At 31.9% G+C, this 13,436-nt stretch overlaps 1 protein-coding gene across 1 annotated transcript in view; it reads left to right on the forward strand.

Annotated features, from left to right (window-relative positions):
* The window catches only part of LOC124362787 (mitogen-activated protein kinase kinase kinase 7-like), a 59,193-nt gene that overhangs the window by 19,849 nt on the left and 25,908 nt on the right, over positions 1-13,436 (forward strand). The window contains exons 5-8 of the mRNA XM_046817574.1: positions 187-373; positions 5,677-5,801; positions 7,705-7,797; positions 11,925-12,013. Coding sequence (XP_046673530.1) covers positions 187-373; positions 5,677-5,801; positions 7,705-7,797; positions 11,925-12,013 — 494 coding nt within the window. The remainder of the gene's footprint in view (positions 1-186; positions 374-5,676; positions 5,802-7,704; positions 7,798-11,924; positions 12,014-13,436) is intronic.

Genomic DNA, 13,436 nt, shown 5'->3' on the forward strand with positions numbered 1-13,436 from the left:
GCCTTTTGTTTTCAAAGAAAACATCATCAGACCAACAGTTGAAAGGCCTCACAGAAATAAAAATTTTATTATTAGAGTGTTTGTTTTAAAATGAATTAAAGAATTCCATTTAGGAAGGAGCTTCTACAATGTAATGTTTATCTTAATTAATTGTAAATAAATTATTAATTAGTTATATTGTTACAGGTTCTAACTACACAGAGAAGTGTGATGTGTTCAGTTGGGGTGTGATACTGTGGGAAGTGTTGAGTAGACAGAGACCGTTTAGTGATATTGGTGGATCTGCATACAGGATCATGTGGGCTGTACATAAAGGTGATCGTCCTCCTCTCATTGATGGGTGTCCAAAACCCTTAGAAATGTTATATACAAGGTAATTATAATATTTAACATTATTGTTTGTCTATTATATTTAGTTTTCAGTCTTTGTATTTTGTCTAAAGCTGCACTTGTTATAAAGTTAATATCTTCAAGAGAACATTCAGCCGAATAATTTTGTTGTTTTGCTCTCATTTAATATTACTTTACCCATTTGATTTTAATACACAATAAAACAAATGATCAAATGATAAATGTTTCATGTATGAGTTAGAGTTTTAAAAAAAGTTCCAGAAATTGGTCAAGTACAATTTATTGAAAATTGTAGAGTAATTTTACGTTTTCATTTAAATTGTATTTTCTAGCATTCAAAACACTTAACGTTTTCAAAAGCTCCTTTAATTGGATCTGAGTATGCGCAATGATGTCCTTTCAATTCCACTCAACTTCGTAAAAATAAAAGAATCTGCTGATTTCACGATGTAGTGATTTGTTGTCATGTAACAATAACCAATCATTAGTGACCTATTTTGTAGTCGTTTTCTTCTTATGGCAGGCAACTCTTAGTCGGCTTAGAGTCTTTACATAGATTTCTTCATTAACGAGGCTTTCAGGAGTAAAATTCTTGTAAACCAGATCTTAATAATAAAAAATGCATGTTATGGAAAGTATAATTTATAGCCTTACAAAAGTAGGCCATATTGATAGGATTTTTAACTGCTGGCCATCGCAGCTTCTGTGTCAGCTCCGACATAGTCAGACAGTAATTTGCTTTTCCTCTAAGATCAGATGTTCAGCAAAAAAATTAATATCCAATCAATTTTTTTTAAACTTTTAAGTTGTGCTGAGGAAATGCATGGAAGGAACTGAAATAACCCATCCAACCGGATGGAACAAATTCATAAATACAGTTCTGAGGACAAAGTGTAATTGGTATGATTTTTATGCAGTTGACTCAGTAGATGACAAATTTAATATATTTACTGATTCAAACTGTTGTATGAGAAACACTCACTGGAAATAAGTGTTGGTAAAAGAGAAATCCATGACCTAGGTTGGTAGCAAAATTAAAAGCAATAATGAGACAAAGAAACTTATTTAAAAATTATATTAGGATTAAGGATAAGGTTAGTGTTTAGGAAAATTATAGAATGTTAAAGTTTTCGTTGGTGTATGACACTTATGTATATTTTATATATACTTTATGCACACTTCTACATCTTTTATAAATAAGTTAAATCACTTACATCTTTTATAAATGAGTTAAATCACTCACAGTAACTGTTAAGGAAATTGGAACTGGCATAACAATGGGTAATAAAGTTTTTTTTTATGGTGGAGGGATTGTGAACAACAGGATTTTTCTGGACATTTCATTGTTCAATGATACATGAAATCAGTAACTCTACATTTTGAGATCTGCAATCTGATCTCTTATTCAGCTGAATAACTATCGTAACTCATAATTAAAATCTAGGTTCAAATAAACTAATCATACCAGAGCGTTGTGACACGCATAAGTCAGGAATCACAACCACCATGCTGTATGTCAACTTCACTAACTTTAAAACATGCACTTAATATAAACAAAACACAACATTAATTATTAAAATTGAAGTACAGAATACAGCTCACAATAGGTCTGCATCCGCTGACCAACTGCCTATGATTAAAGAACTCAGTCATACCGGAAAATCCTGTCTCCTTAAAAATGGGTAATAAAATCAATAAAGCCTCAAAATCTATAGATTAGAAGTTCCTCCTTTTACCAGCTTCAACAGACTAATAGTTTCTTATATTCGTAATACATCACAAAATCACATTACGTTTTTCAATTATATTATCAATAGTTACACAATTATAATAGTGTTAAGAGAAAGTGAATTGGCTATTATGCTTCCCATATTGACTTTGCAACTCAAACTAGGCAGTCAACTGGCATGCTCTCTAGTGGTTGAGATAGACTACAGCACATTAAAAAAATTGTGAATATGTGCTTTATATTTTTCTTTTACATTTATTTTTCAAGATAATGGGCATGTTGCTTGTTCTATCCGTAACAAGTAGTCTTGTCAGTAGCCCTAATAATTCTAACCTAAATATTACGTTTATTATTACATCTTAATTTCAAAAATTTAAACAATAAAGGCAATATTTTGTGATTTTTATGTATTACTAGCTGTTTCCCGTGGCCTCCCACACTTTTTATAAGCTTTGCCCGTGTATGAGTACTTCTGGTTTAAGTGAATTATATTTCCAACACTGATGTAGAGTTTACTTTGTTGCCAAGGTCAAGAATATCTGTCAAAAGTGTATGTTTATAGCTATTATACACGTATGTATACTTTGTTATAAAGTGGTCTAACACTCAAGCTTAAGGTTCAACCAGAAATTTATTTTAAAGACAAATATACATCAAAACTTAACGCCTTCAAATAGTGTTTGGCTATTTAATATACATAAGTGTCTCGTAATTGCAGTTTATAATGTTTAGGCGCTTTTATAACTTTTATATTTTGCAGCGCAGTCTAGTTACATCAACAGGCATAGCATATAAACCTTCTACGTGGAAAAATACATACAAATTTTCATAATGATCGGTCAAATAGTTTCTGAGTCTTTAAAGGACATACAGACAAACATTCATATATATAGATAATTGAGTTTACTTGTTAAAAAAAGATTTTCTCGTGTTCCTTTTATCCCCACATAACAAGGAGTTGAGCTTGGAACCCGAACATTTTGCTAATGCCTTTGAGCGGGCCTGTTTGTGTGTTTATGCTCTGTTATCAAATTTTGGTTCTTGTGTACATAATCATTCACATAAATGTGTGTTGATTGCTGTTAGACCAATTTCCTATTTATCGGTAGATACTGGTTTACATTTATTCCATAACACATTTTTATACAGTAAATTATTTATACTTGATACTTAACATATTTTGATCACGTGTTCATGAAAATCCATAACTAAATAAACAAAGTAAGAAAATATTTTGGTTTCTAAATAATATTTCACTTGAAGTTTGTGTATTATATGTCTATGTTTGTTCATTGCCACTCTGATGCCTCTATATAAGGATGTCAGCTACAAGACAGCAAATAAACAAACAGATGATTGCTAAAATACATGTCAACAGCTCATTTCAAAATTAATTTTGTATTTCAAGAAGTTGCATTATTTATTTTATTTCACTTCAATTTATAAGTGATACATCAACTCGGACAGTTTTTTTTTTTGTTTTCCTAAAATTGTTAAAAGTGAGCATTATTTGTGTATCTGTAGTAGTAATTGTTGCAAAAACTGCTTTATTCTTAATATGGGTAGATCAGCTGGCAGTTTATGTATGCATGATCTTTTGTGAAGCCCAAAGGTAAAAAACATATGGTGTCACATGGATAAATATGAAGAACGTGCAAAATATGTCATGTCATCCGTCCAGCAAGCCAATACACTGTTTGGGTATAATGCTGTTAAACAAGCATTGGTTAAAGTGGCGTACATCACATTTTTCCAATGAAGTATGGCATCGTCTTATTGCCAAATAAAGTTCTCTTGTTCATCTTCTGCCAATTGAGGAAATAACTATAGCAATTGTAATACATAAAGAAAAGAAACTTTAACACAATTCCCATGCTACAAAGGCTCTTTGATAGTCAACTGCTATAACCGAGACCGTGGTACCCATTAGATGGTTTGAACATTGAATCAGTGTAATTTCGACTTCTTTAGAGCTATAGATGAGGAAAAGTCTTCTGAGCTCACATTGGAGTAAGCTCCCTGTCTGGGACAGATATCCAGTCACAATGAAGTCTGTGTATGTTGGAGCATTGTGGAGGAGTATCATGTACAAGTCTTACTGTTTCAACGCAACTGCCGCCAATCGCATTGCTCATTTTAGACTTCCTACAATAATTCTCTCTTCCAGGGAGTGAGTTTCTGATGACTGGAGCATTATGCAGTTGCTAATCTCATTAATTGAACCCCTTTATTAGATACATTTTATTGGTACCTGCGAGAAATTCCAGGAAATGTTTTGCCATAAAGCATGATTTTACTTAAATTAAAACACTATAACTTTTTAATTTTCAAAGGTATGTATTTTTTATATTTTTACTTCAAATTAATATTTTGAAATATTTATTAATACTTGAATAAATAAGTAAATGTGAAAAGTTATTAAAGAAACATTATTTACTGTGCATCTTCTAAAATCTACTAAACAAAATTTAGTGTCTAAGTTAAGATTAGTGGGATGTTCTACATCTATTTATGGGTCTATACAAACAAATAGATAATCCTATCTTTCTTAAAAGTTAAGGTACACAAAATTTTTCATTTCCAACACCAGGCCAGATATGCACCAGTTTTTTTATATAACACGTTTTGTTTATATATATTATTTTTCTCAAAAAGCAATTAAAACTTTGTACTTTATCATAAAATAAAACAGAATTGCAAAAATTGAGGGCTCTTTGGTGTAATGGTAGCACATTCACCCGGCAAGTGAGAGATCCGGGTTCGAGTCCCGGAAGAGTAAGTACTTTTTGCGATTCAATGTTTATTGAAATTAAATAAGGCTATTGCCACTTATACAAATTTAATGAATGTAAATAGAAGTCATTTGACAGGTATTTGGTCTTCCCATCATATTTTAGTTTGGTTATTTAAACACATATGTCAAAGAAACGGCCAAATACAAAATAATTGAATCGCAAAAATTGAGGGCTCTGTGATGTAATGGTAGCACATTCACCCGGCAAGTGAGAGATCCGGGTTCAAGTCCCTGGCGGAGCAAGTACTTTTTACGATTCAATGTTTATTGAAATTATATATATTGTGCCTATCTTTTTCCCTGTTTGTATTTACTGCTTGAATATAATAAAACGTAATAACAAATATGTAATTTTAATCTAGAAATGTGATACAATTACACACAATGTAAACAAACCACAGGCTGTCTTGACTGATGCTACACCAAATCACCTGAACTTTGTTATTCAAGGCCACAGACTAAAACCATACAAAATGTAAACATACAAACGGTACATTGATTGTAAGCGAGACTAGCAAGCATCGCAACATCCAATACTATACTAACATGGGTACCATACTACCATGCTGACTGTGTGGTAGTCAGCATGTCTAGGAAAACTGCTGATGTCCGTACTGTACGGGCGTTTGCACTGAAAGAGTTAAAACTAATCTCAGTATATATTATTATTTTAATTTGACTCTCATATTTCCATTTCCATCACATTTCATTAATATTACAAATGACAAAACCCTTAAAGGGCAAAATTTTCTTCCAGAAAATTTCTTTTTTTCAAGGTATGAAATGTTTGTTTTTTTTTTAGGTGTTGGGATAAAAATCCTTCAATACGACCATCAATGGAAGAAGTAGTCAGAATCATGACTGCATTATTCACATTTGTTAGTGGTTATGACGTTCCTTTGCAGTTTGAAGACAACTTTCTGGGAGGTTAGATAAAGTTAAATACTATATTAATAAACACGTTAATTTGTGACCTATGTTTCACCAAAATTTATATTAGTGTCATAATTTATTGTCATATACTAAATATTTGTAGATTAAAACTCAACTATGCTCTTGTTCTCCTGTAATTGTAATTAATATCACTACAAAGTCATTTATAATCATTGAACTTTAATCTGGTATAAACATATGAAAATATTGAAGTGTGGTACATTTGTACGCTTGTTTGATACTCATTCACTAAAATATAGAAGTAAAGTATATATATCTGGTTTATACCTTCCAGTATCTCCTCATGGGATCTCGATAACCCTCAACCTTAGCTGTCCTGAATATTTTATCACTCTGGAAACAAGTGCTAAGATCCTTTTAGGACTAGGTGTAATGAGAGGTCTCTCAGCTTCTTGTCATAAGTGATAAAAAATCGTACATTAGAGTTCCAAAATATAAATATGGATTTTATTAATTTTAGTGCATTCTAGCATCAACAGTAAACAAGGTAACAAAACATCATTCATTTGAACTATATGGTTTGGAGATAAAAAGTAAATTAGTCTTTTGTTAACTATGAAGTAAAAACTAATTATTTAGAAAAAATATTAGTGGTAAGATAAATTATATATTAGTAAAACGTTGTTGAAGACTCTTCAAATAAACTAATTAAAAGTGAATGGAGTTCAGTTAATTTTAAAACTGAAAAGTTTAAAACTTAAAATAACAGTTAGATTGATTAACATATCGTAACAGTATGACTATTTCAATTCTTTTTTGTCAAATGGTTTTGTAGAAGATAACATGCATGTACATAACAAATATTGGTATAGTTTGTTTGACTGTGGGAAACAATATCCCATAATTTTTAAAATTTCTCCCAGGGGATTAAAAAATAGCTTAGAATACAAATACAGTGGCTCCTGGGGTGGTCTTTTTACTCGATTCAGAAGAATTCACTGACTTAAAACAATAACATCAAAATTTGTACAATTAAAAACCACTTTTGTATATTTATATAAAATATGACTTTACTACCATGACGCCATTGTATTTCTCCATGAAATTACAAATAAAGAATTTTTTATTTGATTTGATTGATGAGTGCTGAAAATGATGGAACCTACCACTTGGTAAACAAAACTTTCAACTGTTACAAGTATTAACACATCTTAAAATTTTTTATTAATATCTCAAATTGAACAAAAACATACTTAAAATTGTGAAAATTCAACTTTTTAGAAAGGAAACAACTAATAACTGGTTATTTGGGCAGAATTTTCCAGTTTTGTCCCATAAGAAAATTGTTAAATCTTTCAGGATATTACTTCTCAATTTTTTCTTAGTATTTTTGAGTTTAATGTTGTATTGTATAGGTATAGTTCATGCTTCACAATTATATTTTGGTTTTTTTTTTATATAAAGATTGATTTTACTGTATAGAGCTCCTTCAGGCTACAGTTTACAGTTTATTTCAGATATGACTACTTATTTAAGATTCTTTACACATTTAAGATTTAGCTTCAAATAACCATCATAGTACTAAAATTGTTATCTACAAACTTATACAAATAAATACAGTCACTTACAATCAAACATACTGGCCAGCATAATCCTAAAGCTGACTTGTCCACATTCACTTTATTACATTTTTCAAAATAATGAAATATAAAAAGTGAATTTAGCCTAAGGAGTAAAATCGATTATTAACAATGACTCATCAAGATATAAAACAGCAATATTAATCCTCTGAAACATTAAAAACTGACTAGTTCCCTGTATGGTAAATGTTACATGTTCATAGATGTGTTGGTATTAAATGATAGTTGGATAGTTAAAATGTTAATATTTAGTTAGAGTTGACACACATTTTATCAATATTTCTTTTTTATAATAGAAGGAGAAGGAGAAGAAGAGGAAGAGTACTGTGAAACGGAGAATACTTTAGAGTCTCAAAGTAACCTTATAGATTCCTACATTGAAAATCTGAGTACGTACAAAGTAGTTTTATTATAACAAATTATTGATATGTGAGTGTATCACTGAATCTTTAGCACTTTAAGTTAAGTTTTGATGGTATAGGCTAAGATTGGATAGCAAGTAGCAGTTGCAATGTTAGCAGTGGTAATGTTAATTTTACTATGAGAGTGATATATATTGAAATCCGAAGAGGGAAAGATGGCTTAGTGACTGTGAACAAATACTTGATTGCAGAATTAAACATGAATTAATAATCATTATATCAGTGTAAAAAAATTGCAATGTAATTTAAACATAATATTTTAATAAATTATGATTATCTGTTTAACAACATAATTAATTATCATTATGCTATGTTATCTGACATATCAATGCAAATCAATGATGGACATTATTTCAAATTATGCATTGATCAACACAACCATATGTTTATCTTGACAAAGTATTTACTTTGTCAAGATAAACTCAATCATTGTTTAACCCTTTGGGTGCCAAGGGCCGATATTATCGGCTCACTATATTTAACCAAAGCGTGCCGAGAGCCGATATTTTCGGCCCTTTACGTTTAACCGAAGTGTGCCGAGAGCCGATGTTTTCGGCCCATTACGTTTAACCGAAGTGTGCCGCGGGCCGATATTTTCGGCTTTGCGATTATATTATTTTTTTAAATCATATAGTAAGCGAATCTTCATAACAGATACATCAAACGAAAGGGGAAGAGTTACTTAACAAATTGATATATAATTTGTTATAGTATAAGGTCCAGGACAGTATGTGTCAAGTGCACCCGGGGTTGCCACCTTGACTGTCTCCCCCGCCACGAGTGTAAATAGACTGAACGTTTATGTAACAATGTATATATTTTATATAGAGACATTTCTTTGCATAGTTTTTTATAGACTTAGTAACATTTTTCAATAGACCTATGCTATAGACTATAGGCACTAAAAAATAGTGAGTGATTGAAGATTGGACTTTTTCTGCCTTTCAATAACTGAGGGTGAGTAAAAGCAAATAATATAAAAAAATAGGCTATTTGTCATGATTTTATTTTTTGTGAACATGCATTAGGGTCCTAACCAATGTTTTTCAACCATCTCAATGCTAGTTTAATAAATATAGTTTTGTTTAGAAAAGTCCTTACAATAACATGCCCTTACATTACATTGTCAATATTTTAGCATTTTAGTCCAAATGTAAAGTTTTATTAAAAATCTTATAAAACTTTTATTTCTCAATATTTCTTTCTGAAATTTTCTATAGGCCTATTGGTTCATAATTATACATACTAATGTAAAATGTAACATATGTTTACATAAATAGTAAAATAATATAAGTTTTCTAATAAAAAAAAATAAAAAATAAAAAAAAATTATTTTTATTTTTGGATATTATCATAAAACTTTGTTATTACATTACAGTATATTTCATAACCTACAAAACAAAACAAAAATTGTCCATTTATCAGTATTAGAATAGGAGTTATACAATTTTTAGTCTAACATAACAAAATAGCTGTTTTGTGCTTGGCACACTTGGCTGTTATAGGCCATTTACCACTGGCACTCAGGAAACACCCACAGCTCACATGCATGCCATTACTCAAAACGAATCTTGAAATTTGCTTGGCATCCAAAGGGTTAACCCTTTGAATACCGTGGGCAAACAAGGAGCAATGTTGATTTTAGCGAAGTCCAGTAAATCCAAAAGTTCTTTATAAAGATATTCATTTATATATCATAATTGAGAACTTGTTTTCAATATGAGATAGTAACGACTACATTAGTTGTAATGTTTTTGTTACAAACAATTAACATCTGGTGAAAGCTTCAAAATATAAAATTATAAAGAGTGACTGTGAATACATAAATCCAAATACACTACAAAACTAAATGACTCTTCATGAACAATAATTTTGAATATGCTTTCCAATATTATTGGAAAGTACGAGGGCTGTTTTTTAAGTAAGGGTCATTTTTTTTTTTTTTAATAAACAACAATTATTTTTTTCAAAATACATTTATTTTCAGAATCTACATACTTTTTTATTTTTCTACATAGTTGCCTTGTTTGTTAAGGCACTTATCATATCTTAAAACTAAGTTTTGAAATCCCTCTTCAAAGAAATTTGCCGCCTGCTCTGACAACCAGGAGTTCACGGCCGTCTTGACTTCTTCGTCGTCATTGTAGCGCTTCCCGCCAAGATGATTTTTTAAGTACCGAAAAAGGTGGAAATCGCTTGGAGCAAGGTCGGGGCTGTACAGCGGATGATTCAAAACTTCCCAGCCAAAAGAGTCGATCATTTCTTGTGTCCGAGCAGCAGTGTGAGGCCTTGCATTGTCGTGGAGGAGCAGAATTCCCTTTGTCAGCATGCCGCGTCTTTTGTTCTGAATGGCGCGTCGGAGACTGGCCAGGGTTGCGCAGTAGGCTTCTGAGTTAATCGTCATTCCTCGCGGCATAAAGTCCACTAACAAAACACCGCGCATGTCCCAGAACACAGTTGCCATAACTTTGCGCCGCGACAGCATTTGCTTGGCTTTGACTTTGACTGGAGATGTTGTGTGCTGCCATTCCATGGACTGTTGCTTTGATTCAGGAGTGATATGGGATACCCATGTTGCATCTCCTGTGACAGTTCGACTCAACATGTTGTCTCCTTCCTCGTCGTTAGCGGGTCAAGAAAGTCAAAGAACTGCTTAATCTCTTTTTTTTATGATCCTCAGTGAGGAGTTTGGGTACCCATCTTGAGCACAATTTTTTAAAGTTTAGGTTTTCTGACACAATTTTGTACAGTACTGACCTGGACACTTGAGGAAATTCCATAGAGAGAGTGGCTATTGTGAACCGTCGGTCCTCATGAATTTTTGCGTCAACTGCAGTAACCAAACCTTCCGTGATCACAGATGGCCGGCCTGAGCGATCTTCATCGTGGACATTTTCGCGGCCATCTTTAAATTCTCGGACCCATTTCCGCACTTTACCTTCACTCATTGCCTTGGCACCATACACCTCACAAAGCTGACGGTGAATGTCAGCAGCCGACATATTTCTTGCAGTCAAAAAATCGTATCACTGACCGAATCTCACACGCGGCGGGTGATTCGATAATCTTAAACATTTTAAAGATCCACAGTAATGCATACAGGTTAGCTACAGAGCTGCAACTGACATGAAGTTGTTCGCTAGGAATGCCGGGAGGCGGGGCGCACGCTCATTACAGCAGGAACGTGAACTACTACCGTGTACGGGAGAACGGCCCTTACTTAAAAAACAGCCCTCATATATTCCAATTTCAATGACAAATTTCAATATTCCATAGAGTATTAAATCTACACTGGTTTTTACATATTCCAATCGCTTTGGTCAGGAGGTGATGGCATGGCAACAAGACTAGTGAGTTAATTGAGATAATCCATATGGTATGCCATTGCAGCCATGGGATTCAAAGAGTTAGCAAGGAAATAAATAGTTAGCTTTTAGTTTAATAAAAGATAAAAAATGAAGTTATTGTACCAACCAGGTTATATAAACATTCTCTTTACAACGCTAAAGTGATACACCAACAGTAACCAACAGGCCAAACAATAATTTAAGCCAGGAGGCTCTTTGTTTCTTGATAATATATACACAATTTCATAAATTGGTAAATCTTTATAATTCAAGCTCAAATTGAATCCAGACAACAAAACATTGCTGTTAGTAAATCTGAAACTGGTTAACATACCTCATCAGATTAATTATTCTGTAAGTTTCAGTATATTTCAACAGCCAAATCAAATTGCTGCTATTCTTCAATCACATTCGAGTGAGAGCCAATGGATGGAAGAAACAAGTAACAAATAGTTTTATGAATACAGTTGGTTGTGTGACCATCATGACGAGTACTTTTTATTTATACATTTTTATTGATATTGAAAATTAGGTTATTACCACTTTATACTAATGTAATGAAATACATTGTATGTATGGTGCTTGATGTTTATAACTATAAGTAATTGAACTGTTACCACCCAGATAAAAGGGAATATCAGAAGAGGAGGGAATTTATACATTCATTAGAAGAAGTTTTAATGTGTTTTATTTAATTTTGGTACTTACTAATAAATTGAAATTACTAATTTTAATATGTTGTTGAAGGAAGCAGTACAATGAATGGTATAAAAGAGCCAATGGAGATGAATTCTGACCCCAGGTTCAGCACACCATTGGTCATCAGTGTGGAGCCAGTGAGTACTTTCTTTAATCACACGTAGTACATATTGTTAATGTATTTAAGATTATTTTTGTTGATACAATGTTCCTCCAAAAATGTAATAAATCTTATAAGGCTTTAGCATACAAAAATAATAATTAATAAATGATCATTATAAATAATTTAAATTCCAGTTAAATTATACATTAAGACATGGCTCATTAAAAGATAAAATTAATTAGCCTTATTGGCTAAGAATGAGCAAAGTCTATCACTCAAAAGGCTGGAAAAATTTCATTTCCGTCTCTCTTAAAAACGAACTGACTTGAAAATTTGGAAGAAGCTTTTCTATATAAGCAACACTGAGTTTGATGATGGTGAATGTAACTCCATGTATGTGGCTGAATGTTAGCAAACGTTTTTACACTTGTTTTATGGGTAACTGTGATAGCAACTAAAAAATATCAGAGTAAATAAATTTTTAAACAAACTGCATATGAGATTTTAACATATGTGACATATTAACACATGAATTCTAAATACCTTCAACACATACAACAAAATCTCATAGTGTATAAAGAAACTTTTATGATTCAAACACTGCTTAGAAATTCAACATAATGAACAAAAATGTCAATGTACTATATTATGTGAAAATATTGCAAGGAAGATTCTATCTGTAGATGTTGAGTTTTCCATATTCCGTCCATAAATTCTCACATCTGACTGCCTGGTGTGCCTGTTTCACTCTACAGTGAAACTCCATTACAATGTTTTACTGCTGATACAATCCGCACTGTCATTATAATCGTAAAACTTTAGGAGCAAACCCAGGTTTTTATTTTTTTTTGTCCTTCAATTAATTTTTTATACATTTTAATAACTATCTAGAAAGTGTGTATTTTCTATATTTATAATTGTACACTGCTGCATGTTTGCTTTGCTTATGCTCGGATGTCTGCTGCTCGACAGCAAACCTGATGATCTTTATTTTTTTACTTCTCAATTTGTACATTTGTATTAATATTTCCTCTACAAATATATTTATGTTTATTGGTTGAGCTTTAGCAAAGCCTACCACTTTGTGGTCCTGAAAGATGTTATTTCTGTCTGTCTGTCCGCACAATATCTAAAAACTAACTGACCTGTAGTCTTGAGATTGTGCATGAAGCTTCATTTCTATATTAGGAACACCAAGTTCGTTGATGTGTCACTCTACTGAATTTGGCTTTAGTGATAGTGAATATTTTTACATTGGTTTCTTATGAGTAATCATGGAAACAATAAAATATCAGAATAAATAAATTTGTAAACAAACTCAGTAAACCCATAAGAGATTCAAACATGTGATATATAAACACATGTAGCCTAACTATTCCAACAAATACATAATTTTATAGTGATTTAGTATGTAGAACTTTATTATTTAAACACTGATATGAAACCCAATATAATTA

The sequence above is a fragment of the Homalodisca vitripennis genome, chromosome 5 (genome assembly GCF_021130785.1).
Source record: "Homalodisca vitripennis isolate AUS2020 chromosome 5, UT_GWSS_2.1, whole genome shotgun sequence".
Classification (NCBI taxonomy): Eukaryota; Metazoa; Arthropoda; class Insecta; order Hemiptera; family Cicadellidae; genus Homalodisca; species Homalodisca vitripennis.